Source organism: Phalacrocorax carbo, chromosome 15, assembly GCF_963921805.1.
Source record: "Phalacrocorax carbo chromosome 15, bPhaCar2.1, whole genome shotgun sequence".
In the NCBI taxonomy this organism is placed as follows: Eukaryota; Metazoa; Chordata; class Aves; order Suliformes; family Phalacrocoracidae; genus Phalacrocorax; species Phalacrocorax carbo.
Window position 1 is genome coordinate 16,214,401 of NC_087527.1, and position 24,836 is coordinate 16,239,236.

Genomic DNA, 24,836 nt, shown 5'->3' on the forward strand with positions numbered 1-24,836 from the left:
ATAGTCTAATTAATTTTCTGAGCAGCTTTTGCAAAAAAAAAACCAAAGCCAGATGATCCAAAAATAAGGCACCGAAGATAAACATTTACAGGTTTTAAAAACAGCTGGAAAAGGTAACATCTGCAGAGATCTTTTTTCTAGTCTACCCATAAAATCATTTTTTTTCTCTAAGTACTGCAAAAGCAAGTCCAAAGTGCAAAATTAACAATAGTCATTGTGAATATCTTACATAAGAGGAGCAAACAGGTCAGAAAAGTCATACCTGGCGCATCCAGATGTTAAGCGTTTTAATCATCGCCAGGCTTCATCCTCATTTGGGCTTGCATCTGTGCAATCATCTCCTGCATGCGGCGCAGCTGTAAGAGAAAAACACCCACATGGTTTAAACAATTTCACAAGGAATCCAAAATCCAGGAAACTTTAAATCATCTTCTTCCATGGTAGAACACAGATCCAATTTGCCTCTTTATAGATCGGAAATGTTAGATTAATTCATATGATTGAAAACTGTTTTTCCCATCTCAGATTCTTTAATGCGTTACATCTAACTTTCACAAAAGATTTGTAAGAATACTTATAATGAAAAATAAGCAATAAAATAAAAATCTTTTGCAGCTTGTGGACCTGTGAATTAACATTTAATCTTCCATAAAGAAACGTGTGTACAGAGATACACTGCCTGAGTGAGCTGAAGCAGCTTTGTACTGATACAAGTGCTCAAAGCGTAACATCACGTAGCAGTACTCATCCTGTGGCTAACCAGATACTGCGGCTAAGAATTTGCAGAGTTAACAGCCCAGCTTGCAGACAGAATTTAAATACCACTTCAAAAGCAAAATAGAAATACGTTTACAAAATTTGGAAAGACAGCCTAAACATATTAAGCACCAATATTGTTACATTGAAACAGTGACCCTTCCTGGAAATAACTGTTGTCTTAAAGGCATTTTCTTCTGACGCTTACAAGTTAATTTCAATCTCGTAAAAGGCCAGTTTTAGACAATTCTTTTCAGAAAAAATAACATTAATTTAAATAAATATTCCTAAGAAAGAATAAAAAACACTAATACACATTTTCAAAACGTATATGCAAATGCATCTAATTCGGTTTACAAATGACTAGGTATTTCCTTCCAGAAGCAGGTGGGGAAGCTCTACACGCACAACTGCTAGCGCCCGATCTTACAAACCAGTGAAGAAATAGGCCACAATTTTCCATCCACATTGTATAAGACATGAGTCCATCTCAAACTGAAGATCACGTAATAATCTGAGGCTTCTATAGCAAGTTTTCATAATTCTAAGAATAATTGTGCAGGTTTTAATATATGCAGCTTTTTACCCCTTTAGGAAAATGTAGTTAGAGAATTGCTTTCATCTGTTTGTGGGGAGGAGAGGCAGGGTGCAGAGATGGGGGGATGACTCTTCAACTCAGAAAGCACTGCTGTGTTCATACAAGTATAGGGTATTTTCATCCCGTCAGCCACATCAGTTATTGTAATATGAGCTCCTCCATCAGAGTCCATACAAAAGACTCTGTGATAAACGCTTGACTACATGTATGTGACGTTGAGATGTTTGGTTTAAAGAACAAAAAAAAAAAAAGCTGGAAGAAGCATCACAGGACAGGGGAAAATTAACTGCAGATGCCCAGACCACTTTTTGTTGCCTGGCCTCAGACACAGGTTTGGGAAAGAGTAAGGAACTGGAGTGCAGAGCTTGCAGCATGGCCAGAGATAGCAGAGCCTGCCTAAAACTAGCTGGTTTATAACCAGTACCTATCCTCTTGCTGCAGCACCGCAGGGTTCAGTAGGGGCTAATTCAGGTTCCTCTGACTGTGGCACAGATACACTCTGACAAAAGGAGATTCGCACAGGAACAGCGCGAGATACAGCTAAGCCTGTAATTATGATATACCATCTACATCTTTCTGCTAAGCGTTTAAAACAAAAAGCTTCTGATCAAAAAGATGGCATAATGCTGCAGGAAGGAGGAAAAAGAGCAGAAAAGTCTCAAAAATGAGAGTTGCATTGACTCCACGGTCCAAGAAAAGTTTCAGAGATCAACTTGGAAAAATGTAAGGCACCTGGTCTTTTGAACTGCCTCTCTGCAGATTTACCATCAGAATAAAACTAGCTTTTTGGAAGCTCGCCTACTTGAGCTTTCCCAAGAGCACTCCAAGCTGAGCCATGAAACATTCCCAAAATAGAAGCCATTCAGTAATCACAGGGGAAGATACTGCTGCACATGTATTATGGTGACTGCTCAAATGCAGCATTCTGCTAATAGCCAACACCATATTTTAAGACTTAATACAGCATCCAGTCTCTCATTTTCTTAACCTTAATTGATAAAAATATGCCCACACCATGAAAGAAATCAGATGCCGCATATGGCTCAAATGTAGGGTAGGACAGAAGCTCTAGGAGACCTGCTCTGCTCCAACATTAAGATTGTAAGATTTTCTTTTCCATTTTCATGTGGTGTTTTTGAGATCTACTCGTGGAGCTTTAGTCTAATCCATCAGCTAGATAATGGCAAGCTTCTGAAGTTATTTTAGCATAATTCAGCACACAAACTTTCAGGCACAAAGACTGTTAAAAAAAGACTACGCACACGGTAGTCTTGGATGGCCATTAGTAGTAGGCGAGTCATCACTGAAGTTCCTTTTCATAAGGAAATCTGGCAAAATAAAGAGTAAAGAAAATAAAACGGTACTTAAGTGCACCTACTTTTTTCACTGCACCCTGGGCTGCATCAGCATTCTGTTTTGGTTTTTTTGTTGAGCATTTGATACGCAAACAATCCAGAACGGCTGCTTTCTGACATAAACTGTGGCTTCTCAAGAGCTCTAAGCAAACTCACAGCTATCAGTTCCATAACAGTACTCTTAGCAAACACAAAAACCTGGCTGCGTAACTGTCAGGCTAAAGTTGGAGGTAATAACTGAGCTTAGGAAGAATGCACACAAATATCTTGGAGAGAAAGTCATTTGCACTGTAATAATCCCGTCAGCTTGAGTGCAAAATTAAAACTAAAAAAAGAAGAATCAAGCTGCATTGTACTAAGAGTGGTAACCACGTCAGTCGCTTCCACAATTCCTCTTCAAGCAGAGGACAGGACATACGAACCATTCCTACGCGTTACAATACAAGCTAAAAACAACTCCTCACCTTACTAGACCTGCTGCACAGACAAACAATCTTTCCTCTTAATAAAAGTGAAGGCAAAAGATCACACAAGACTGGAATTTATGTCATATCAACATCTGTGTTCCCTTCGCTGCTGGGGATTGCAAGCATCAAGGGCATACCGCGACTTTGATCTTGCTCAGCAGTAAACCCTCCCACTTGTAAGAGCAGCATTAATATATTCTGCAGGGCACTTGCATTCGTCCCCTAAAGAAAGGCTACTACAATATGATAGCACAGGGTCAATGCACACGAGGAAAAGGAAGCTAGGAAATAATGTTTGGAAACCTGTTAACACAAACAATTCTTGTGAATTCCCAGAGAACAAAAATGAAGAGATTAAACTTAGCCTTGGTATAAACTCCATTTAGTCAGGACTAAAATTTACTTCAAACTACCGTGTAACTACTGGGTAGTGACTACCCGTAACTACTGTAGCAACACAGAAAAGAAACATTTGAAAGGAGAGCTAAGGTTACAGCATTAGAAGTGAACCCTACAGCTTCCTAATGGCTTCCACGCCACTACCAGAAACCACACACAGCTTTGCTTCACCTACAAGATTTCACCTGTGGTACCAGCAAAGACTACTCCTGTCTGAACAAGGCGAGTGACAACCCTGCAGATATCACAGGAAAGGTAATGTCAAACCAAACAATATCTACTTCCCACTGACAGGCTTCCCCTCCCTGCACTAAGTATTATTTCTGCCCATGCTTTTAAATAAAGCTCATAAGGGAAGAGGCTGCAAGAATAGGCCAAGATGGAAGACAGTAGGGTGGATTTTCTAGTACACCAGGATGTTCCCATGACGGTGCTGGTTGAAAATACTTCCAATACCAATCTTGTTAACTGAAGACAAGAAAGATCCTCCTGACAAAGTTACTGTATGGGAAAAGGGGCTACCATTGAGATAAATGCCCTTCACAGGACACACGGACATCATGAATAGCAGAAGTCTCTATGGCCCCAGCCCTCACGCTACACGTGCGGGAAGCAATGTTCCTCCAAACATATAAAAGCGCAATTACTCAAAAAAAAAGTTGTTCTTCATTCCAGCTCCCAAGTGATTCCCTTTGCTAATTGCTTACTAAGGGTTTTCTCCTCAGGATGTTCTCCCAGGACGGAGACCACATCACTTCAGAGGAAGGCTGAAGCACTCTGCGTGAAGCGTGCCTCCTTCCCCCTGCACTAAGCAGCAGCATTCCCCAACACAAATTAAACCTTAGAGCTGGTTTTATTTCCCTCAGGTCTGCAGGCCTTCCTCAGCAGTCTTGCTGTCACTCCACAGAAGTTTTCACCTTATCTTCCAAGAAAAGGCTTACACAAACATCTGCAACACCAGGCAGTTACCCGCACACGCTCATCACCACCTCACCTACCCGCAGGGCTGCTGCTGGACCCTGGCCTGGCAGCCCCGCTCTGCCGGCTGGCCCCTCCTGGCTCCCACACTAAACCAGCGTTCTTAACCTCATCTGCCAAAGGGTTAAATGCATGCACAAAGTGGAAGGACAGAGAGAAAACAACTTCAACACTGCAGTTAATTCTGCTATATTCAGCCTACAGCTGACCAACTCTACCAAGGACAGTGGAGCAAAGGGATTTGCCTGAAGCCTCAGGGTAGCTCACTGGAAAAAAATCAGAGGAAGCTTGTTCCTTACTGTTTCCGTGTAATCATGGCCTTAACATTTTTCTGGAAGTACTGCCTCTCAAAACTTTGAAAGGTTTTTATTACGAGATATTTTCCACATAGGAAGAATATGGCACAACACTACAAACTTAAGTTTGTGCCCATTTACACTACAACATCAAAATAATCTTTATTCTTACTTTCCCTTCCAAGCTCAGGAAAAACAGGTCAACTGCAAATGAGCAAAAAGCACAACCAGACTGAGCAATAAATCCAAAATGACAGATTAGCAATTCCAAATTGCTGAACTGGGGACCACATCCTTTGGCATAATAAAAGATCATTTAGCAAGAGTGATGCCTTGATACAGATGATCCTGGCTCTAGCCCAAGCATTCATTCCTTCCAAGGTTATATAAACCTCACAAAACTGTAAATAGAACTTGAAGCACCGTTACTGATGGGAATGCAAAACAGGAGGGGAAATGGGTATTTGTTTTCTCTGCGAAGGCCATGGAATGCAAGCCCATTTCCTCTCTGCCTCTTTCCTCCCCAGACTTCTCCCAGTCTGAACCTTAGGCATGATCCGGAGATGAAGGGATTTCATACTGGCTTATCTACAGAAGATTCAGCAAAGCCTCTTGATCTCCTCGGGACAATAGAACGCAGAAGTTAAAAACCTATTTGTTTTTTCAAGTTCTAACCTAATCCTCCGCAACTTCAACAGCAGTTATTCAGAGATGATTAGTCCCAGACGAAACTTTCAGTGACTGTCCTCCAAGAAATTCAAGACTTCATCCCTTAAGCCATATTATATAAAAAAACCCATTACATGCACATATACACACACACACGTTCACACAGAGTGGTCAGAATAGACCAGTGTGTAATAACGTGCCTGCCATATGAACAGTTTCCAGGGGAAACTGTTATAGGTGAATTTTTTCAGACATAGGCCTTAGGACAAATAGTTCCACAAGGATACCCAAGTTTCTACTTAACTAGACATGTATGATTTGCGTAGTTCAAATAACAGGAGAAACAGTTATGACAAATTCACTAAGTCTACTGTCTGAATCTTGGAAGCATTAAGAAGGAAAAAAAAGTCAAAACATTTCCTAACAATGCTCTGGACATTTCCAGAGCATCTAGTGTTCCTGGCGATGCGCTGATGGTCTGCTGTTGCTTTGCACACACATCAGTAAACGGGAGGTGGTTAATTTGTGTAGAGAACACTTGCAGAAGCTCCACTCTCGTAAACGCATGGCCGTCAAGCATGCTTATGTTGCTGAAGTTATACAGTGATAAAGGTGCAGCTCATTTAATCTCTAGCAATTCATATTATTAACTACTAGTTATGGCAATGATCGGCTGCTTCTGCATTTCCTTTTAGGAAAGTTCTTTGCTATTCATGTCAACATGCCAGCATTAGCTATTTTTAAATATGGATGCTATAAAGGAAAAAGAAAATGCACGGATTGAAGTAGCCGTATTTCAAAAATTTCCATGTACGGGAGCCTGAATCTTCCACCTCAGAAACATGCAAGACTGCTTGTAGTTTTTTTTATTTCTTACTCCAAATCACTGCATATATGCATTGGTCTTTTAAGTCACGCTTTCCTGCATTTATGGACTTGGATCCAAGCTGAATTGGATAAAAGAAGGGTAAACAGAAAAAATACTATCTTCCGATCGGCAGCGAGCTGTAAGCTTTCACAGTGCAAGCAGTCATAAGCATTGGCAGTGTACTATTTGAATTTAAATACTAGGCTAAAAATCTCTGAATCTTTAGAACTTTAGCATAAAAATGTTAAGTTGAAAGGCCTAGTAATAACTTGAAACCAGAGTAAGAAATCAGAGATTGAAAACACCAAATCCATAAGGTGACTGGTACAACAGAAATAATCTTGACTTGCAGCAAAAATCATAGTCAGATGAGGAAAGATACACATTAAATATATCGTGGGATTTTTAGGACTCAACAACCGTTTTCTACTTCATAGCCACATGACATAAGAAATTTACTGGTAGCATGCTTGTAGTAAGCCGTGCACATCTGAAATAACATTAGACTAAGTCTACCCCAGCATACTATGTTTAAAGCAGCATATGTGGCTGACAAACAAACTGATTTCAATACTTAAAAAATAGCAACTATCCTTATGGAAAATTAGCATACAAACTGGAAGTGATACCCTGCCCACAGCCAGGAGTCCACATGCTACCTACCATCCACACTAGGGCAGTGACTATAAACAAACCACTTTGTATGGGCAACGTGTACGTTCAGATTAGGTCTGTCATGTTTCACAACTCCAGCCTTACATTCCGTAGGCAGTAGTTGACGGAGAATACTGGAATGGGAACACTGCATATTATATTAAAGAACAAGAATTTTAGCAGCCCCCTCTTACCTCAGCCTCTTTCTGCTGGAGGATTCTATCCTTGTCTACCACTTCTTCTTCGGCAGGCCTATCGAACAAAAGAGTACATTAGTGGTAGAAGATACACAAGTAAAAACCTCCAAGAACAGATTCAAGGCTCATATTTCAGCTAATAGAACAAAAACAAAAAAGTCTATATGTTTCCACACGGGGTGATTAGGACATCGTTAAAGCCATCCTTTCCTTTTGTAAAGGACACCTTTACCTCGGACTCCTGTTATTCACTCTCCATTTCTTAAAATTCCTTTTCTTCACTGCTATGGGGATCCTTTTGCCATTTACTCTAATCAAGAGATTCCCTCCACCATCTCTATACGTGGTACAAAAATCAACCATTAAAAAGCTAAGTTATTTCCTTTCTTCTTTAAGATCAAAATGTTTGGCTGAACACTTAAAGAACAAGTAAAATGGGGACAAGAATAAGTTGGTATCAAAAAAGACGCAAAAAATCTTCATCTACCTGTGCCACATTAAGTTGCCAAGAAACCTTACCAAGAAGGGCGGGGGGAGCCGCACCAAAACAAGCCACCACACCACAGAACACACACACGCAACCAAAAAAAGATTGTTTGGTCTAAACGTTTCTCTCTCTAGCTCTACATGAAGGAGCAAGAGACCAGCCACCACGGCAGTCCTGCAACAACTGGAGAAGCAACATCCTACCTAATCAGATAGGCTGGGGCCTATTTAGACATGCGCCCACTAGGGTTTATTTTTTCCAAGCAGACATCATTACATAAAAACCTATCTTGCCTGAAGCCCACCACTTCCCTACGTGCATTCCAATTAGAAGCACAGAGAGGGGGAATGGATACACAAACAAGAACAGCCGTTTGTAAGCACGGCACTTCACTAGATACTACTCCTCTTTAAGAATAGAGTTCCATACAAATTTCAGTAACTCCATAGATTGAAATCTCATGAGAAATAACTAATTACAGGTGGGATCAGTTAGGAGGAGGAGCAAGTTCAATGTCACAGTGGAAAATGAAGAGACTCACAAGCAGAAGAGCCCAAGGCACACACACACTTACTTGCCAGTTCGTTTTAGCTTCTCCGAACGGAAGTTCTCGTAGTGCAAATCTTGGGTCACCTCCTGCAGGTCCTGCATGTGCGTTCTGAAACACGCAAAGGGCCATTGAACACTTTGTCCTTCTTGACAAAGGGAAGAAAAACACTCTTTTATCTTCTATTTTTGTGGTATATAATGGATGTGTTTACTGGAAAAATAATCCTTATGGACCAAGCCTGCCATAAAGCTAGCCAGAACACTGCTTTCATGTTTTCGGTCTTTAATCCATACTGAAGTGCCCACCCACCAATACTCTTCAAAGACCCAAAGTATGCTGTCCTCCTCTTGTTCACTAATTACTTTATAGGAGTTGTTTATACCAGGCTTTGCGGTGTTAAGAACATTGTGAAGATAGTTATTCAAAAAGATACTTTAATTCCTGAAGTATTTTTTGAATCTGAAGTGCTATTAAAGTATAATTTGTGACCAAGAACTAGGTGGAGCTCCTTGGCTCACATTAACAGCTGACATTGCCTAATCCTTTCCAATTGTCAAAAAAAAAAAAAAAAAAGAAAGAGAGGAGAAAGAGAGGAGAAAGAGAGGAGAAAGAGAGGAGAAAGAGAGGAGAAAGAGAGGAGAAAGAGAGGAGAAAGAGAGGAGAAAGAGAGGAGAAAGAGAGGAGAAAGAGAGGAGAAAGAGAGGAGAAAGAGAGGAGAAAGAGAGGAGAAAGAGAGGAGAAAGAGAGGAGAAAGAGAGGAGAAAGAGAGGAGAAAGAGAGGAGAAAGAGAGGAGAAAGAGAGGAGAAAGAGAGGAGAAAGAGAGGAGAAAGAGAGGAGAAAGAGAGGAGAAAGAGAGGAGAAAGAGAGGAGAAAGAGAGGAGAAAGAGAGGAGAAAGAGAGGAGAAAGAGAGGAGAAAGAGAGGAGAAAGAGAGGAGAAAGAGAGGAGAAAGAGAGGAGAAAGAGAGGAGAAAGAGAGGAGAAAGAGAGGAGAAAGAGAGGAGAAAGAGAGGAGAAAGAGAGGAGAAAGAGAGGAGAAAGAGAGGAGAAAGAGAGGAGAAAGAGAGGAGAAAGAGAGGAGAAAGAGAGGAGAAAGAGAGGAGAAAGAGAGGAGAAAGAGAGGAGAAAGAGAGGAGAAAGAGAGGAGAAAGAGAGGAGAAAGAGAGGAGAAAGAGAGGAGAAAGAGAGGAGAAAGAGAGGAGAAAGAGAGGAGAAAGAGAGGAGAAAGAGAGGAGAAAGAGAGGAGAAAGAGAGGAGAAAGAGAGGAGAAAGAGAGGAGAAAGAGAGGAGAAAGAGAGGAGAAAGAGAGGAGAAAGAGAGGAGAAAGAGAGGAGAAAGAGAGGAGAAAGAGAGGAGAAAGAGAGGAGAAAGAGAGGAGAAAGAGAGGAGAAAGAGAGGAGAAAGAGAGGAGAAAGAGAGGAGAAAGAGAGGAGAAAGAGAGGAGAAAGAGAGGAGAAAGAGAGGAGAAAGAGAGGAGAAAGAGAGGAGAAAGAGAGGAGAAAGAGAGGAGAAAGAGAGGGAAAGCCATGCTTGCTACCGATGACCAGCAGAGGGCAATCCCTGCCCAGCAGGGACTGAAATCAGAAACACACAATGGAATTCAATTTCCAACAATAGCAAGATGTCATTAAAAAAAGAAAAATCACGTAACACCATCCACACAAGCAGAATGTGCACATTGGCTAAAACCATAAAGGGGCAGAGTGTCATATTTAACATAGGATTTCCCACGCTGCCAAGAAAACTGAGCTTTGCCCTTGATTAAACTACGAAGAGTATTCTACACACTTTGAGTACTATTTCAAAGGCCTCTCTGCCCCACCCACTGCACCACAAGAAAAATTCCATTTATACGTAAAGCCATTCAAATCAGTTCACATAAGGCATGAAATCTGTCACATGTATCTGACAGCGTAAAATATAGAAAATATTTTCCGAAGTTGGAGATCAGAGGATTACAGCAGCAAAACAAGCTCGGGTGGTGGACACACCATAAAAAGTCACTCTGCCATCAGAGCTAGTTCTGAATTAAGGAGCTCATGTTGTTATAACGCTCTGGTCATTGTGTCAGTTACATCACCACAGGAGATGGGATAATTTCACCATTACTCACACCAGCATTGTGCGCAGTTTAAGGAAATCATTGTGCTCTGGATTTTCAACTTCAACAACTCCCCAGGGATACAGACGGCCTCGGATTTTTTTCCCTTTCACCTCAATAAGTTGGTTGGATCCAATAACAGCAAAGGGAATACTAGCCTAGGTGAGACAGAGCAAATCAAGTTACTGTTTTGATTTTTGACTGGTTACTTTTTTGTGTTTTGTTTTGGTTTTCCTTTAAAGAAAGCACAAAGTGCAGACACAAAGTAACAGACATGGGGCAGGGGAAGAACAGAGTGTGTTGACAAACACACTCTGCTACAATCCTCCCACATCAGAAAACCAACAAATCCTCTTCTAGGCAATGCAGCCTCACATTATTAACACCTGTAGTTTTGTTAGGATCAGCTTGTCTTAGAGGCACAAAAGGAAGTGACGCTTTGCTTTAGGAACACTTGACTGTTGTTGAAGTACAGTTTGGACATAATGTGTCATCTGACGTATCCTCATGCATGGAAAATGGCCAACAGAAACATACTTCAGATACAGATTAAAGTAGCTAGAGAGAGAATTTCAGATACATTCTTCAAGCACCTTTGCAAGTATCACAGCACAAAGAGGAAATGACTTCAGTAAAACCTTTATCATCTGCCTTAACGAGAGGGAAGTTATTAGTATGTAACCGTAACACGCACACATTCTCTCTCTTTGCTTGCACGTTAAAAGGTGTGAGTCAGAAAACAGCCTGCAAATCAGAGTTCTTGGTGAAGAGTTGCTTACATTTAAATGAAAAGAAAAGAAAGTCACGACACACCACATTTGGAACTATGATGAAGCAGAGACTGGAATAAAAGAATTATAATTCAGAGTCAACATCCAAAGAAAACTTGAATTTTCAACACGTTATAAAGGAATAAAGTACCTTTAATCATACTGTAGGCTTGAAGAACTACTGCAGCAAAATAACAAATTAGGAGTGAAACTTGCCTTTAAAACCCTGGTTTGTTCTTTAAACTCCTCATCTTCATCAGAATCTGCATCAGGGAGCTGATAGATCCTAATGCCATGTTCAGAAATCTCATCCAGGACCTGAAGTTTACAAAAAAGGAGGAATAATCAATTCTTATTTCACTGGAGAGGTATTAAGTTAAAAATGTATACAGTTGATTTACTAGTCTGCCACATCTAGAGACCTCGGACTGTTTTTCTGCTGTAAGTAGTTTGATAATGCTTAGAAAAAATCGTTAGCAGAAATTGCCATTACTTATGCTTTGAGTTTATATACCACCGAATCAGTTTGCGTCCTACAAGCCTATCTTACGTGGCGTTAATTTCATTCTACCTATGAGGAAAGAGCCCAGCATTTTTCATTTTTCTTCATTCAACAGAGACTTGAGCCTCAAGTCCATAAACATCCTGGAAAGAACAGTTCAAGGTATAAAAGCACTCAGCAAGCAACCTACATGTTTTGAGATGTAAGAAAGGAATACTAAGTGGGAAATCAACCACACCCTTAAAACGAAGAAAGGAAGCCTGCACTAGACCTGGATGGATTTTATAGATTTTATTTTACTCGTGCAAAATATATATCTTAAGAACATTGCTGAGATTTGCTAGCTACAGAGATTCTCTTTTAAAGAGCTTGCTAACAGGCACTTTAAAAAGCCAAAACATTTGCCAAGATCACCCCTGAATTAAACCGTTCGTAATCTACCTGTGATACAGCCTGCAAAATCAGCTATGGCTGAAGACAAACGGCAGCTCCCCTGTCTGTCCAAAGAGAAACAGACTCACTGCCTAATGCATTTTGTGACATTCCTGATGTATGTTTCTTTGCATACGACCATAACTAGCATATTTTTGTGCAGTGATACAGAAATAAAGGTTTAAAATAAACATGTCAAGATGCAATCAAGGCCTTCAGACAATCTGTAGCTGTACTCGGGGAACAAACATCATAATCAGGCCACTATTTGCTATGAATGTTAGCTGCAGAGCTAATAAAATATTTGTTATGCACAACACTTTTTGAAGACTCACAGCATGAAGACCAACTTGACTCAATGTCCAAAGGGCCAAATAACACAGGCTTAAAGATTTTAAAACATCCACAAAAGATAGAAGCATTTTTAGAAATCACCGCAAGCAAATCACTAAAAAACCCAGAAGATTCACATGGAGCATAATACAGAAGCAGACAAAACCAAAGTGAAGTTAAGATGAAAAAATAAGTGAAAGCAATGAATTTGTAGAAGGGATTCATTAGTCACAGCTTCAAAACCATGCAGCTCACGTTGAAGTATATTTTTTGTGTATTTGATATATACAAAAATTTAAGACAGTGCCTATTGTCTCTTGATTCAAAAAGACAAAAGCTTATTATCCACTTAAACTGGAGAAAGTTATTCAAAATCCACTAGAGAAAAACCGTCCCTCAACAGTGTTTTCATTGTCACTCATGTCTGAGATTAACATAAAAAAATACACCGACTGTATTCCTGTATACATTCTTCTCCTAATGAAATCACTGCAGGGGTACACAGCTAGCGTAATTCCAGGCCTTTGGCAGTTTCAAAAGGCGGTGCAAGTCAGTCCTTTCTTCAAGACTGACGAGAATGCTTCTACTGCCGTACTATTAAAATATCTGTGTCAGAAATCTCATTAGATGCACTGACAAGATTTTCTTTCGCTAAAGAAAGTGCGGTGGTACGAGGAGAGCACGAAGAACGCTGAGATTCCACACCAACTCTCTTCAAAGGGGTCTCGGATGTCTCAGCAGAAAAGTTAACTGTGCAAACTTCCTAGATTAGTGTTCCCTAACGAGCCCCGGCTGTAACCCCACAACCGCACCTGAACCAGGCAGCAGCACTGCTGCAGCAATCAACTCTTCCAGCACACAAAGTTGGGGCAGAAGTGGGGCGGGGGTGAGGTGGCCATAAAAACATTCAGAAAAGCCTGAGTAAGGACTTGTGCTGTCATTGCTACGTACAGAACTGGACATTAACTTGATGACACAAACACAGCCAGACTTCAGATGGACGAGAGGTCTTAACGAGCCTTCCCCTAGCACTGCTGGGTTCCTCCATCCTCTGTCCTGATGGCAACCGATAGCTACGGTATAAATAAAACTTGTCCAACCCAAGCTTGATTATTAAACAGCTGTTTAAAATAAAACAATCCTTCACACCGTTAGCAGAGGAATGACCACATACGAACCACAGTTATTCCCATGATGATGTTTTCCTGCCAGGTATATAAACATCCCCCGCACTCACACGTGCGCACGCTAACACACGGTGAGCCCCCACCACCAGAGAGCAATATTTTTAAAAGAAAACAGCAATCCGGGAATACGCGTTGGCAAGAGGCAACTGACAGTTCCATTCGCACAACTACACTGACAGCAATCCATGCCGTTCCGTTTTGCGAAATGGAAGATAACTACATCGTCACCGGCTGATGCCAAAAGATGCGCAGCTGGGATAGGTGCGGCAGGGCTGCAGTGTGATGCCTTTAAGCAGCTGCATAAAACAAGAAAGCACATTTAACCTGGCTGAGATCTTAAAGATAAAATGCAAGTGGAACAATAACGGGAAAGCCGACAACAAGGGGTGCTAGAATAATATATTACAGCTGTTAAATCTAGTGCTTTCCTGAAAGGAAAAAGAATTGCAATAAAAACAAACTGTATTTTATGGTTCTAACAATGAAACAGCATTTTGCTTCTTCAAATCTGAATTTTATTGGCCTCCGAGGATTCTGTGTTCCTAAAGATTAGCCTTCCCATGGGAAATTAAAAAGAAGTCAAAATATTAGTTCCCCTCTCATGAAGTCATTCTTTTGAGCAGGTTTCCTTAGCAGCCTTGCATGGCACAGCTTGTGAAACTGCCTTGCATTTCTTCCCACTCAAGAGTTTTAAAAAATAACTTTGAATTCCAGAAAGGCCAAACAGGAATCACTCCAAGCTGGGTTTCCTTTGCAAGCACCACAAACTGGTCTTGCTGCTTAGTCCAAAGCGGCAGAACAAAAACATTTTACTTCAGATTGATGGCCAAATGGCAGAAACATCTAAAAAAAAAAAAAAAGACTTCAAGCTGCGTCAGCAAAGCAGGATTTTGATTCTTAGTCTTGATTAGAGATTCTGTTAGCCAAGATGCTTTGAGTTAGAACAATATACAGTAGCTAGACTTTCAAAGCTTTGGAACCACATTATACATTTGACTTAATATAAACTCAGTTTGTAGAGTGACCTTTGCCAGCAGTACAAAAATAATGAAGACTTGTTTACCTGTGTCCTAACCACTCCCTCAGACGCCAGCATAAGTGCCATTCGTCTCATTATATTTAGCCAACACGTAGATGTAGTGTCCATATACATAAGTTAAGACTGTTTTAAAGACTAGTTAGTTAAAAGTAACTGCTCAAACTAGAAAGAACTAGACGTGGATTAGCCCTAAGTATGGGCAAGTGAGGTTGCCTTTAAATTAATCTGCTCATCACAGGATACATAAACTGGGATTCATCTCTCCCTTCCACAGCAAGTGTACATCATAAACCCTCGACCTAATGTCACTTTCAGAATTGTACTGAAAAATAAGCAATTCCAAATTCACATTGGGAAACAAGCCTGTTTGCACTACTGCCACATTTCAGCTAAAACTCGATGTTACCAATACACAGAAGCGAGCGTCAAACAGCACGGGCACTATGCTGTGCTTGACCCTGGGAGAGGCCACCAAGCAGCAGGTAAAAGGAGCTTGGAAGAAAGAGTCCCAAAACAATGACAGCAAGTACTGAAACCTGGTAAGAGTATGTTCCTCTTCATTTCACCCAGGAACTGCTTTTGTGAAAGATGACTGTAGCTAGAACCTATTTTCTATCAGTTTATTTGATGTACTTGAAATGACAAAGCAGAACATTCAGATTCCCAGTGAACTGCATTGTCAAATAATTAATGTTCCACTTAAATGCCTGCTTCAAATCATTTCAACATCATTCTGCTACCAGGTGCTGAACCAAAAAATAAGTGCCTATGAAAGCTGAGCCTGAAGTATGCTGCTGAAAGATCAAATACGGTTTCTTTTTATAAAGAGTAGCAGCTCCACAAACAATATTACTATTGGATAAAAATCTTTCACCAAGTCAGTACAGCCACAGAAAAAGAAAAGCGGTAAAGCCAGCATAAGCAGCCGCATCTCAGCTTTGTTATTCCCCTGTGAGTTCTTTCATCTTGCCCACAGTACCTGTCGCCTCCTCACAGCATTTGAAGAGGAACAAAACAAAAGCTCAAGAGCCTGGACAGAATTTCTCCCAGCAAGATCTAGAGGCCCTTTTTAACTCAATGAATTATCTTCCCCGCCCTGTTTCACCTAGTTCATCATAAAACTGGTCACTTCAGTATAAACACCTCTCCCCCCTTCAGTGAAGGTTTGCCCACACTGCAGGCAAGGTTCATACAGTCACAACTGTCCCCACTTTAAACTTCCTCAGATACGGAGGATTTATTCTATTTCTTGGGCAAGTTTTCTTTCATCACTGAGCTTCATACAAACACAGCAGCAATGCCAGCAGTACCTCGCCTCGCCAAACTGTAGCTGCTGACACGCCTACACAAACCACAGTCACACCTTCATGGCACTGGTCCGCCCAAAAAAACCCACACAAATCCTCTGAATTTAGGTTGAGTTCAGCTAACGTACTGCTTTGTAAGCATGATGTTAACTATACTGTTTTCCCAGTTAAATAAAGCTGTACTCCCTCTTTGAGAAAACAGAAAAATACCCTCATGGACAAGCCCGTGGAATAAAGATCCAATAACCATTCTAAAGGACTACATCCATCATACCCTCCATGAAAACCAAAAAGCAGTAGTATAAAATGGTATTACGATTCTATGTTAATTTTTCATATTATATCTTACCACGAAAAACGTTTGCATCCTCTGGTGCAAAGTCTAGACTGCATTTTAGAAGTACTGATTATCTCTATACTACTCAAGGCATAAGTTATTAAACTTGTAAAAATTCACAGGCTTTGTAGGGTTCGAATCTGTTCCACTTTGCAACTGAATGTACTGGTTTGGAGTCAACAGAACCTGAAAAAAAAGCTTGCAATGTCAACAAATTTTACTGAACCACCTCTCAGCATAATACAATCTCACCACCACCCATTTCTTTCTTTAGGAAGGTGCATGAAGTCATTCTGAATCAAAGAGGATACACCAGGAAAGATTAAATATTTACATTCATCGGCCAGATTATTCTACGATAAGATTAAATGGAAATTAGATTTAGGGTGAAAGACTCTTACAACCACAAATGTTCTTCATTCCCATAGAAATCACTACAGAGTCATCTTTGGCAGAGGCTGGCCTGAACTGGGCAGGTTTGGCAAAAAATAAAAAAGTTCAAGACAGCAAGTCAGTCTTCCAAGGCAAAAAGATTTATTTCAGTCCCACTGTCTGGAAAGCCTTTCTCCAATGCAGCCCTGAACATGTCCTGGTATTTCACGTGAACAGAAAACCTAGGAGGAGAACACGTATACAGGCCGACATACATTTTTCTGTAACAATGGAGCCACAAAGAGGACCCTGCTAATATGTCAGCCCAACTCTCCTGCCTCTCTATTAGCGTTTTAGTTTGTATCATGGGTTTTAGTCGGATCATGGCTGCACTTACTAAGCAAGTTTCCAGTCACCCCGACTTACCCACATTTTGCTACAAACCATGCGGCACAGAGCATGCAAACCAAGTTTCTTTAGGATGAGACTAAACCTAAAGACACACTCTCCAAACATACGTAATGCCCTCCCAGCACTAATGGGCATTCAGTCCACTGAACAACATGAGAGCTAGCCTCAAACACCTACACTACGTGCATTTCAGGATGATCTGAGCCCTCGTTACAAACCGTTCTGCTCAAAACCTGCTCTGTTGGGGCGCGGTGCTTGCTAAGACAGACGAAGCCAGGAACGGCCAGATTCTCAGCAAGCGTAACTGGCAAAGCACATCAGACCTCAGTGAAGATCTCCCACCTCCCACTCCCTGAAGGTTGGGTCCTCGGCCAATATCATTCACCCCTCTGCAGTTTGAATTTACTTTATATTTGGCTTTAGCACTGTACGGGTTGCATTGTTCTCATGATCAAACATTAGACCTACTCTTCTCTTCAGCCTTTCTCTCTCCTTCAGCGTCAGTGTGTCAGCCTTGGCAATCACAGGAACAATATTGACTTTTCCATGAAGAGCCTTCATGAATTCTACATCTAATGGCTTCAGTCTGCCAGCGAGTGGAAAATAAAAGGAGAAAAAAAAAAAAGGGGTGGGTTTTTTTGTTTGTTTTTAACAGACCAAAAGTATTAAAAGTTATTTATTTCAAGTATCTACATAAATAGTATTTCCAGAATAAATTAAGTCAGAGCACTCTCTTATCAGCTTGGTTGTGTAAAGGTTGAATTGCAATTAAAATGTCTCTAGAAGATAAATCATATATTGTAAGCTCTTATGTTTCTGGGTGAAAAAGAACATAATATTGACTGCTTCAAAACAGTGTTAAATGCCAAAAGGGGACAAAGCCGAGGAGAGCGTTAATCCCCAAAGACCATTTTAATTGCACTGGCTAACTGACAATGTAGGAAGTAACTCAATTAACATTGAAGTTAAGTCTCCAGTTCAAGTAATGAACAGACTTATGAACACAATGTAACGCCCTAAAAATAAAGGAGCTCAAGAGCTTTTTCTTACCCATGCCCAAAGGGAGAGATGAAGTAAAAACAGCAATGGACTCTGTTGTCTATAATGTGGCGCCTGTTTAGACCGCTCTCATCATGCAGGTATCTTTCAAACTGGTTGTCAATGTACTGGATAATTGTTTTGAAGCTGTGGTATGGAAAGGGAGGGGGGAGAAAGAGAGGCATCTTAAATCAGCTTTAAAGCAATAAAAAAAGAATTATGAAGAGATAAGAACAGAAGGAGGAGAATCACAATTTAATTAAGAACATTTCTGTTACAAAAATTCAACTTCCTAGCATTGTCTCTACTACTGAGAAGTATTTTGATAACACAAAAAGATATTTTTATAGCAACGACCAAGTGCCTATTTATGCCTAGAGCTACTTTCAAGTGTTACTCTGACCACTGGATAGAGTTCGAGTGCAAGCTCAGAAAAAAAGCACTCAGTGCTGAGACAACACAGACGGGAACAGAAGATTGAGGTTTTTTCTGCGGGTACGGGGTGAGGATTTGTTTTTAAACCAGCTGACAAATGACATATCCCGGATATCCTCCTGATTTATAACCCTGACCCTAAAGTTAGGTTTCTATAGTTACCTATGAAAATTCTGGTATTCTGACCTGCTTGAATTAAGTACAAATACATTCGCAAGTCATGCACTAAAGCATCACATGATTTATTAAGCTATTTTTGTTACCTTACAGAATCCTTTTCTGTTGGCAGAGAAAAATAATTCCTACTTAGTTCAAGGCAATTTAAAATATGCCCTGCAAAGAAGTAAACGAACACAAAATTTGATCATATAGATTAATCTTCTACAAAGAGCAGTGACCAGAGAGAGAAAACACAATGCATTACTAAGATTGTTTTAAGATACTCCAGACCATGCAGACACCTGCAAACAACATTAATATAAAAGGACACTTTATATTACTGCGAGGAATGGGAAATTAACTGATGAAGATGAGATTAGGCAGATGACTGTGTCATGAACATAACTTGAAGTACTTGGGGGAAAACTGAGCAGAAAGCTTAACTAGAGAAGTAGTATTTCTGTTGCTAAAAAAGTGCAAATTTGACAAGAGAAATTTATGGAGGAAACAGACAAGCGAACACAAAAAAAAAGAATTAGTAATCTGGAAAATGACACACAGAATGATGCTGAATATTGTGACAGGCAGCGAAGTTCAATCCCAGGCTGTGTAGCTCTAACAAAGATAACGAAAGAAAGTAACAAGAACGATATTAGAGATCCTAGAGGGAATTTGATTTTCCAAAGCTGAGTAAGCTTTTGGATCTAGGAGGAATAAATCCACAGCAGAATATATACACACGTGTGTGTATCTTTGCAAGATGTGCACTGCTCTAAGTCATACTACAGGAGGCGACACAGCAAAACACAGAATTTATTGGGTTTTGACCTTAGTGCTGCTCAAGTCTCCAAGAACTAGCATCTTAATACCTAACCGTGTTGAAAAAGGGCAACGTGGTTTATGTTCCTGCTGATCTTCGATACTCTCCTCTCAGCTGGTGAAAGGTAACAAGACTGAAGACGTACAAATTCTAGGACAGAAACCAAGCACAAACAATGGGAAAGCAACTATCACACATTTCTCTGGCAATGCAATTAGTTTACGTGCAGTTTGCTAGCTCTAACAGCCATAATTTTCCCTATAAATATGGCGTTAGTGTCATGTACCTCCTGACTTCCGGGAAACACCTGGCTTATACCACTGTGCTATCATTACTTAGGAGATAGCACATCCTGTATTGTAACAGCAAACAACACAACCATTGCATTTAAGCCCATTGGGGGAAAAATGAACAATATTACCAAGCTGCCAAAAAACACAAAATACAACTTCACATCAGCCAGTAAAAAGGAAAGTTAGCAGCAGCCAGAAAGCAGTTATCAAAGAATGAGCTGCAACGCCACAACCAAGATGAAACGTGGCGTATGGTCAGCAGTATTTAACAAGTTAAACTGTTTCTGTCAACCATCCTCTTGAGACCAGATTTGATCCCAAATCTGTGCATGCAGCAATTTTTTTTTCCCCTCCCCTCCTCTCTCTTCTGGCTGATGAAAGATGTTACTTTAAGCACACGCTTCTGTCACGACCCCAGCATCCTTATGCATGGGAGAGCGGTGCTGTGCTTCAAACCTCCCACCACAGGGAATTTTGCAATTCTCCAAACACACGCCTAAGCTGATGCCAAGAGCATTCCTAGGTGTAGTTTGATTCTAGGGTACAGAACTCCAGCTAGCGCTACAGCTTCACAGAGAATCTAACAGTTATCACTATGGTTAACTGAGGTTAGCATCAACCTTTTCTTACAGGCTATTTTAAATACAATAACATTTGGAAAACGAAAAAACAATCTACTAGATAGAAATAGAAAATGTGTTGTACTAAATCTATAACAACGAATTTACCAATCCAACACTGTTAGTCCTCCAAACCAGGAGTCCCCCTGGACAAACTCCTGACAACACATCATCCTTACTAGCACTCCTTTGATGGAAAATACATAAAAATTGACCCCAGCTCCCATCCCTGAAAGCCAAACTCTAAAATTAAGCCCTTTCATCAATGCAAAGACAGAAACCAAAAGCCATTAGGAAACCTACTCAGCAGAGAGATATTTGAGATGGGACCAGCGGTTGCTGCCTCCTAGGGACATTGGGCCAGTTTGATTTACCTCTGTCCAAAAATAACCTTAGTAAAATTAATCATCCTGAAAAACAGGTAGTCTGCACAAACTGCAGCTTTCCCAGAAAAAGTGCTTTATAAAACTTGGATCGAGATCAGCCCCATCTACCCGTTAACAGCAACTGCAGTAAAGGCTCCTGATCACAAACGTAAGCTCAAGAACGCAAACTTGCTGCTTTATCTGAGCTAACAAGGAAGGACGATAGTTGGCACTGGGTTAGTCTTGACTACAGTTTGAAACAGAGTCTATCCATCCAAGTCCCCAGGACATCCTGTAAAGACTAACAGACTTTGTCAAAAGTCATGAGACACTCGTCACAACTCAGTCTTTTCATGTGACAAGAAAATAGGACTAGAGAGAGACAATTAAAATTAGTTGCATCTTTTTATTTTGTAGTATGTAAGTACTATTTGTTCCCACAATGTATTTCAACACTTAAGATTCGTCACATAAAACTAAGTATAAACCAGTAAATTGTTCTACTGTGTCTGAATCATCATGGAATGACTATTTAGCAAGCCTCCAAAAAAGAAAGGGGAAAAATCCGAACACGTAGGTCTCTAAGAAAGATCTTAGCAGAATAAACAAAGGGCATTAGAACACAATCAACAGGAAGAGCTCTATGTAACACAATACACGGGCTGCAGAGCTCTTAGCTCCAGCGGAAGGAAGCTCTAGTCAACAGTGCACAAAATAAGCAAGACCGTGCTGCAATCCAGAAAGATACCTTAGTGTTATTCTAAAAGTTTGATTTTTTTTCAACTTAATAAAGTAGGAAGAGTGGGAGGAAAATTAAAATCCCACTACAGCTTCACTTTCAAACTCTCATTTAGTATCTTACATAACTTCTCTGCCTTCATTTTTGCAGCTGATGTTGCTGCATGCTGTTTCTACAGTACATCAAAGAAAGAAAAAAAAAGTCTGATGACAATGATCTTCAGAATGCTCCAGATAACACAGCATTCTGTCACAAAAAGATTTTAAAAACCATTCTATTAGCATTACAGACATTTATTTTATCAGCTAATTGCCTCACTCATGATCTTTAACTTACACTGAAGAACGCAAATCAACCAGTAGTAGCTTTATGCTCCCCTTCTCTACACAGCAACACTAGTTTGACTCCGGATTACCACCACCACAAAAAAGTGTCAATAAAAATGAATGGCTATGCAAAATAAATACTGCTAGCACTTAAAAGACAACTGTGTGGAAATTCAAAGTTTAGCTTCTAGTTGCACTGGAATAATTCAGGCACCCTACAGAGCGCATTAATGTATCTCATCTTTATTTGAAAAATGTTATCACAAGATCAGTCTTCCACAGTTAAAGAAAAGTGCATGACAATGATGATTTGGAAGTTACATTTATGAACAAACTTATTAATTCTAATTTTGTTACAAAATGCCCAGTTCCTTCACAGCTATTTTATCATTTTCTTTCTTCATGATCTTTACACTAAAGCAATTATGTATGTTGTCCAGTGTATCTGCAGGCAATTATTTCAGCCCTTAAAGATTATCAGTGATATTTAGGCCAGAGAGAGCTAAGTAGTAACTCCATCATAAAAAAATGCAGTTCTATACAAATTGCTGGTAGTACATATATAGGACAGGGAATGAAAAATACTGTCTTAAGGACATGGAAACTGGGTGGGCCAGAGACACAGAAAGACAAACAAAAAACTTCCCTTCACCAGAATTCTGCCTTATCAGAGCAGCTATGGAGAGAAAAATTTGACTGCAGCTGTCACAGAGAACCTTACTGGAGGAAAGGCCATTAATTTTGAGGGAGAATCATGGACAGCCTAGAGAACATTCATCAAACCTTGTAAAAACACCAAGAAGTGGTTAGAAAATTCATACAGGAAATTGTACAAAGTAATGCATTTTTACTAGATATATGTATTTTAGGCAACAAAAATAAGAGAAACTTGACTTAAAAAACCACAGGAAAAACAAGCCTCCTTTCAGTCGCTTCCTTTCAGTACATCCAAGTTATCCAAAGACCACCAGCTGAATCACTGAAGTTCAGAGAGACAGACACGCTAGAGCAGTGCTTGTAAAAGAGACAAACTCTCTTGAGCAAAGCAGTATTTACACACATACCAGTCCTGGCTGTTAATGGCATCTCCATATCCTGGTGTGTCAACTACTGTCAAGCGCAGTTTCACCCCTCGCTCCTCTATCTCTACTGTAGAAGCTTCGATTTGAACTGTTCTCTCTATTTTCTCTAAAATAAAGGAACATTTTGATTGTTATTATGCCTCTCAATTGCTGCAGAAACGCCTGCAGGAGAGAGCAACAGAGGAAGAAATGCAACCTGAAATGTATTGTAACCTACATAACATTAAATATTTTTTTAAAAAAAAGGCTAGTCAAAATTCAACACATTTTTTAAAATAAACAAGAAGCAATGAACTAAAAAAGGGGGGATTTACTCATGACAATATGCAAAAATAAAATTATCATACTCAGAAGCACACCAGATTCTTTGCCAAAAGGTATGTACGCCTCTAACCAGGATTTAAGGCATTACAATAGAGGAAATGGGGGTTACAGCAAAAACACATTTAGGTATATTGACACCTGGAAGGTCTGGGGGGTTGTTTTAATAACAATTGACAAAGAAACACCAAAAGCTGAGTTTGTGAAAGGAAATATAAATGAAAAAGTGACCGCTCAAAAAATATAATTTGGAGGATTAAACCACATCCAGACAGTGTGAAGAAAGGGTCTTGTGGGTGAAGTTATCACCAGAATGAAGCAATGTTAACATGAAATTTCATAGGGTATGTGCTGGAAGAACTGCAAACCCGCATTTACCTGCAGCTCCAGGTATATAACGTTCTGGATACAGATCAGTCAGGAACAGACTATTAATTAAAGTGGATTTTCCCAAGCCAGACTCACCTACAAACAAAATAATTCAGGTTATTAAGCGTATACACCTTTTACTCCAGGCTTTCTAAAGCACCTCCTCTTTCCCCAAGCCCACATGATGGAGGAAAAATAATTTGTTCATCAGGATCCACCCTAGGTTTTGAGATAAAAACATCAAAGGTTCAGCTAAGCACTTGAAAAAACACAGGAAAAACAAGCCTCTAATGTTTTTATAAATGTTACATGAAAATGCTAAGTTTACTGTAATAGTTGTCATAATAAAAGCTGAAAGGTCACACAGCACTTCGACTACAGATCTAGAGATAGTTAGGTTACTTCAGGGAAATAAAAGCTTTTTTTCATTTAAACTTACAAAATCAGAAGCTATAACTCTTGTTAAAAATTTCTGAGAGCTTTAAGGGTTTCCTAAGTTAGAAAGTGAACCTGGAACACTGTTAGGGGGGAGGATGTGTAAAGCAATCCCAAACTAACAGCTGAGCTTTGCACCCTCGTAGATAGGCTACATATGTCCTATGAAACATGAAACAGCATAAGAAAATTATTCAAAATTCACCTGAGGAGTTCCATAATTCTAGAACTTCAGGTCATATAAATTTTGTCTTACATCACAGTGATAAAGTTAAACCTGTAAACACAATTACTAAATCTCAATTTTCAAAAAGTCACTTTTTTCCTAACCCAAGGAGTCGGCACTGAGAAAAAATGCCTGTGCTATTTTAGATGCTACTAACCTAATCTTAGAGATGGAGAAGTTATCGGTATCTATCACCACAAGCTACATGAAATAACAAACTCTACACTTATCACAAATTACATATTTATTTTACAGACACTGCTTAACACGTCACCAAATAATCCCACACAGTACCACAGAGCACAGAGATTAAGTGTTACGCATCTCTTCTCAGTTTCATTTTTCAATAACATGTAATTCCAAGGTAACTACTACGGAAAGGTGATAGCACTGTGGACTCCCTTTGCACTTGTATAACATTAAACCAATTCAATGCAACTATAAATCAACATGTCACTTAAAACAGCTTTGTGCCGAAAGGGCTTTCCATCAGACTCCTGCAGGTGCTCACTCACAGAACAGGCAAATTAAAAGTTTAGTTCTA

General features: G+C 39.9%; 1 protein-coding gene across 1 annotated transcript in view; it reads right to left on the minus strand.

The window, feature by feature from the left end:
- LOC104042114 (septin-2) overlaps positions 1-24,836 on the minus strand; it is a 40,505-nt gene that overhangs the window by 8,517 nt on the left and 7,152 nt on the right. Inside the window, exons 4-12 of the mRNA XM_064466579.1 lie at positions 23,641-23,727; positions 22,924-23,047; positions 18,115-18,249; positions 17,533-17,650; positions 11,361-11,462; positions 10,387-10,532; positions 8,299-8,382; positions 7,235-7,292; positions 263-356 (exon numbers count right to left, since the gene is read on the minus strand). Of these exons, the coding sequence (XP_064322649.1) occupies positions 288-356; positions 7,235-7,292; positions 8,299-8,382; positions 10,387-10,532; positions 11,361-11,462; positions 17,533-17,650; positions 18,115-18,249; positions 22,924-23,047; positions 23,641-23,727 (923 nt within the window). The 3' untranslated portion in view covers positions 263-287. The remainder of the gene's footprint in view (positions 1-262; positions 357-7,234; positions 7,293-8,298; positions 8,383-10,386; positions 10,533-11,360; positions 11,463-17,532; positions 17,651-18,114; positions 18,250-22,923; positions 23,048-23,640; positions 23,728-24,836) is intronic.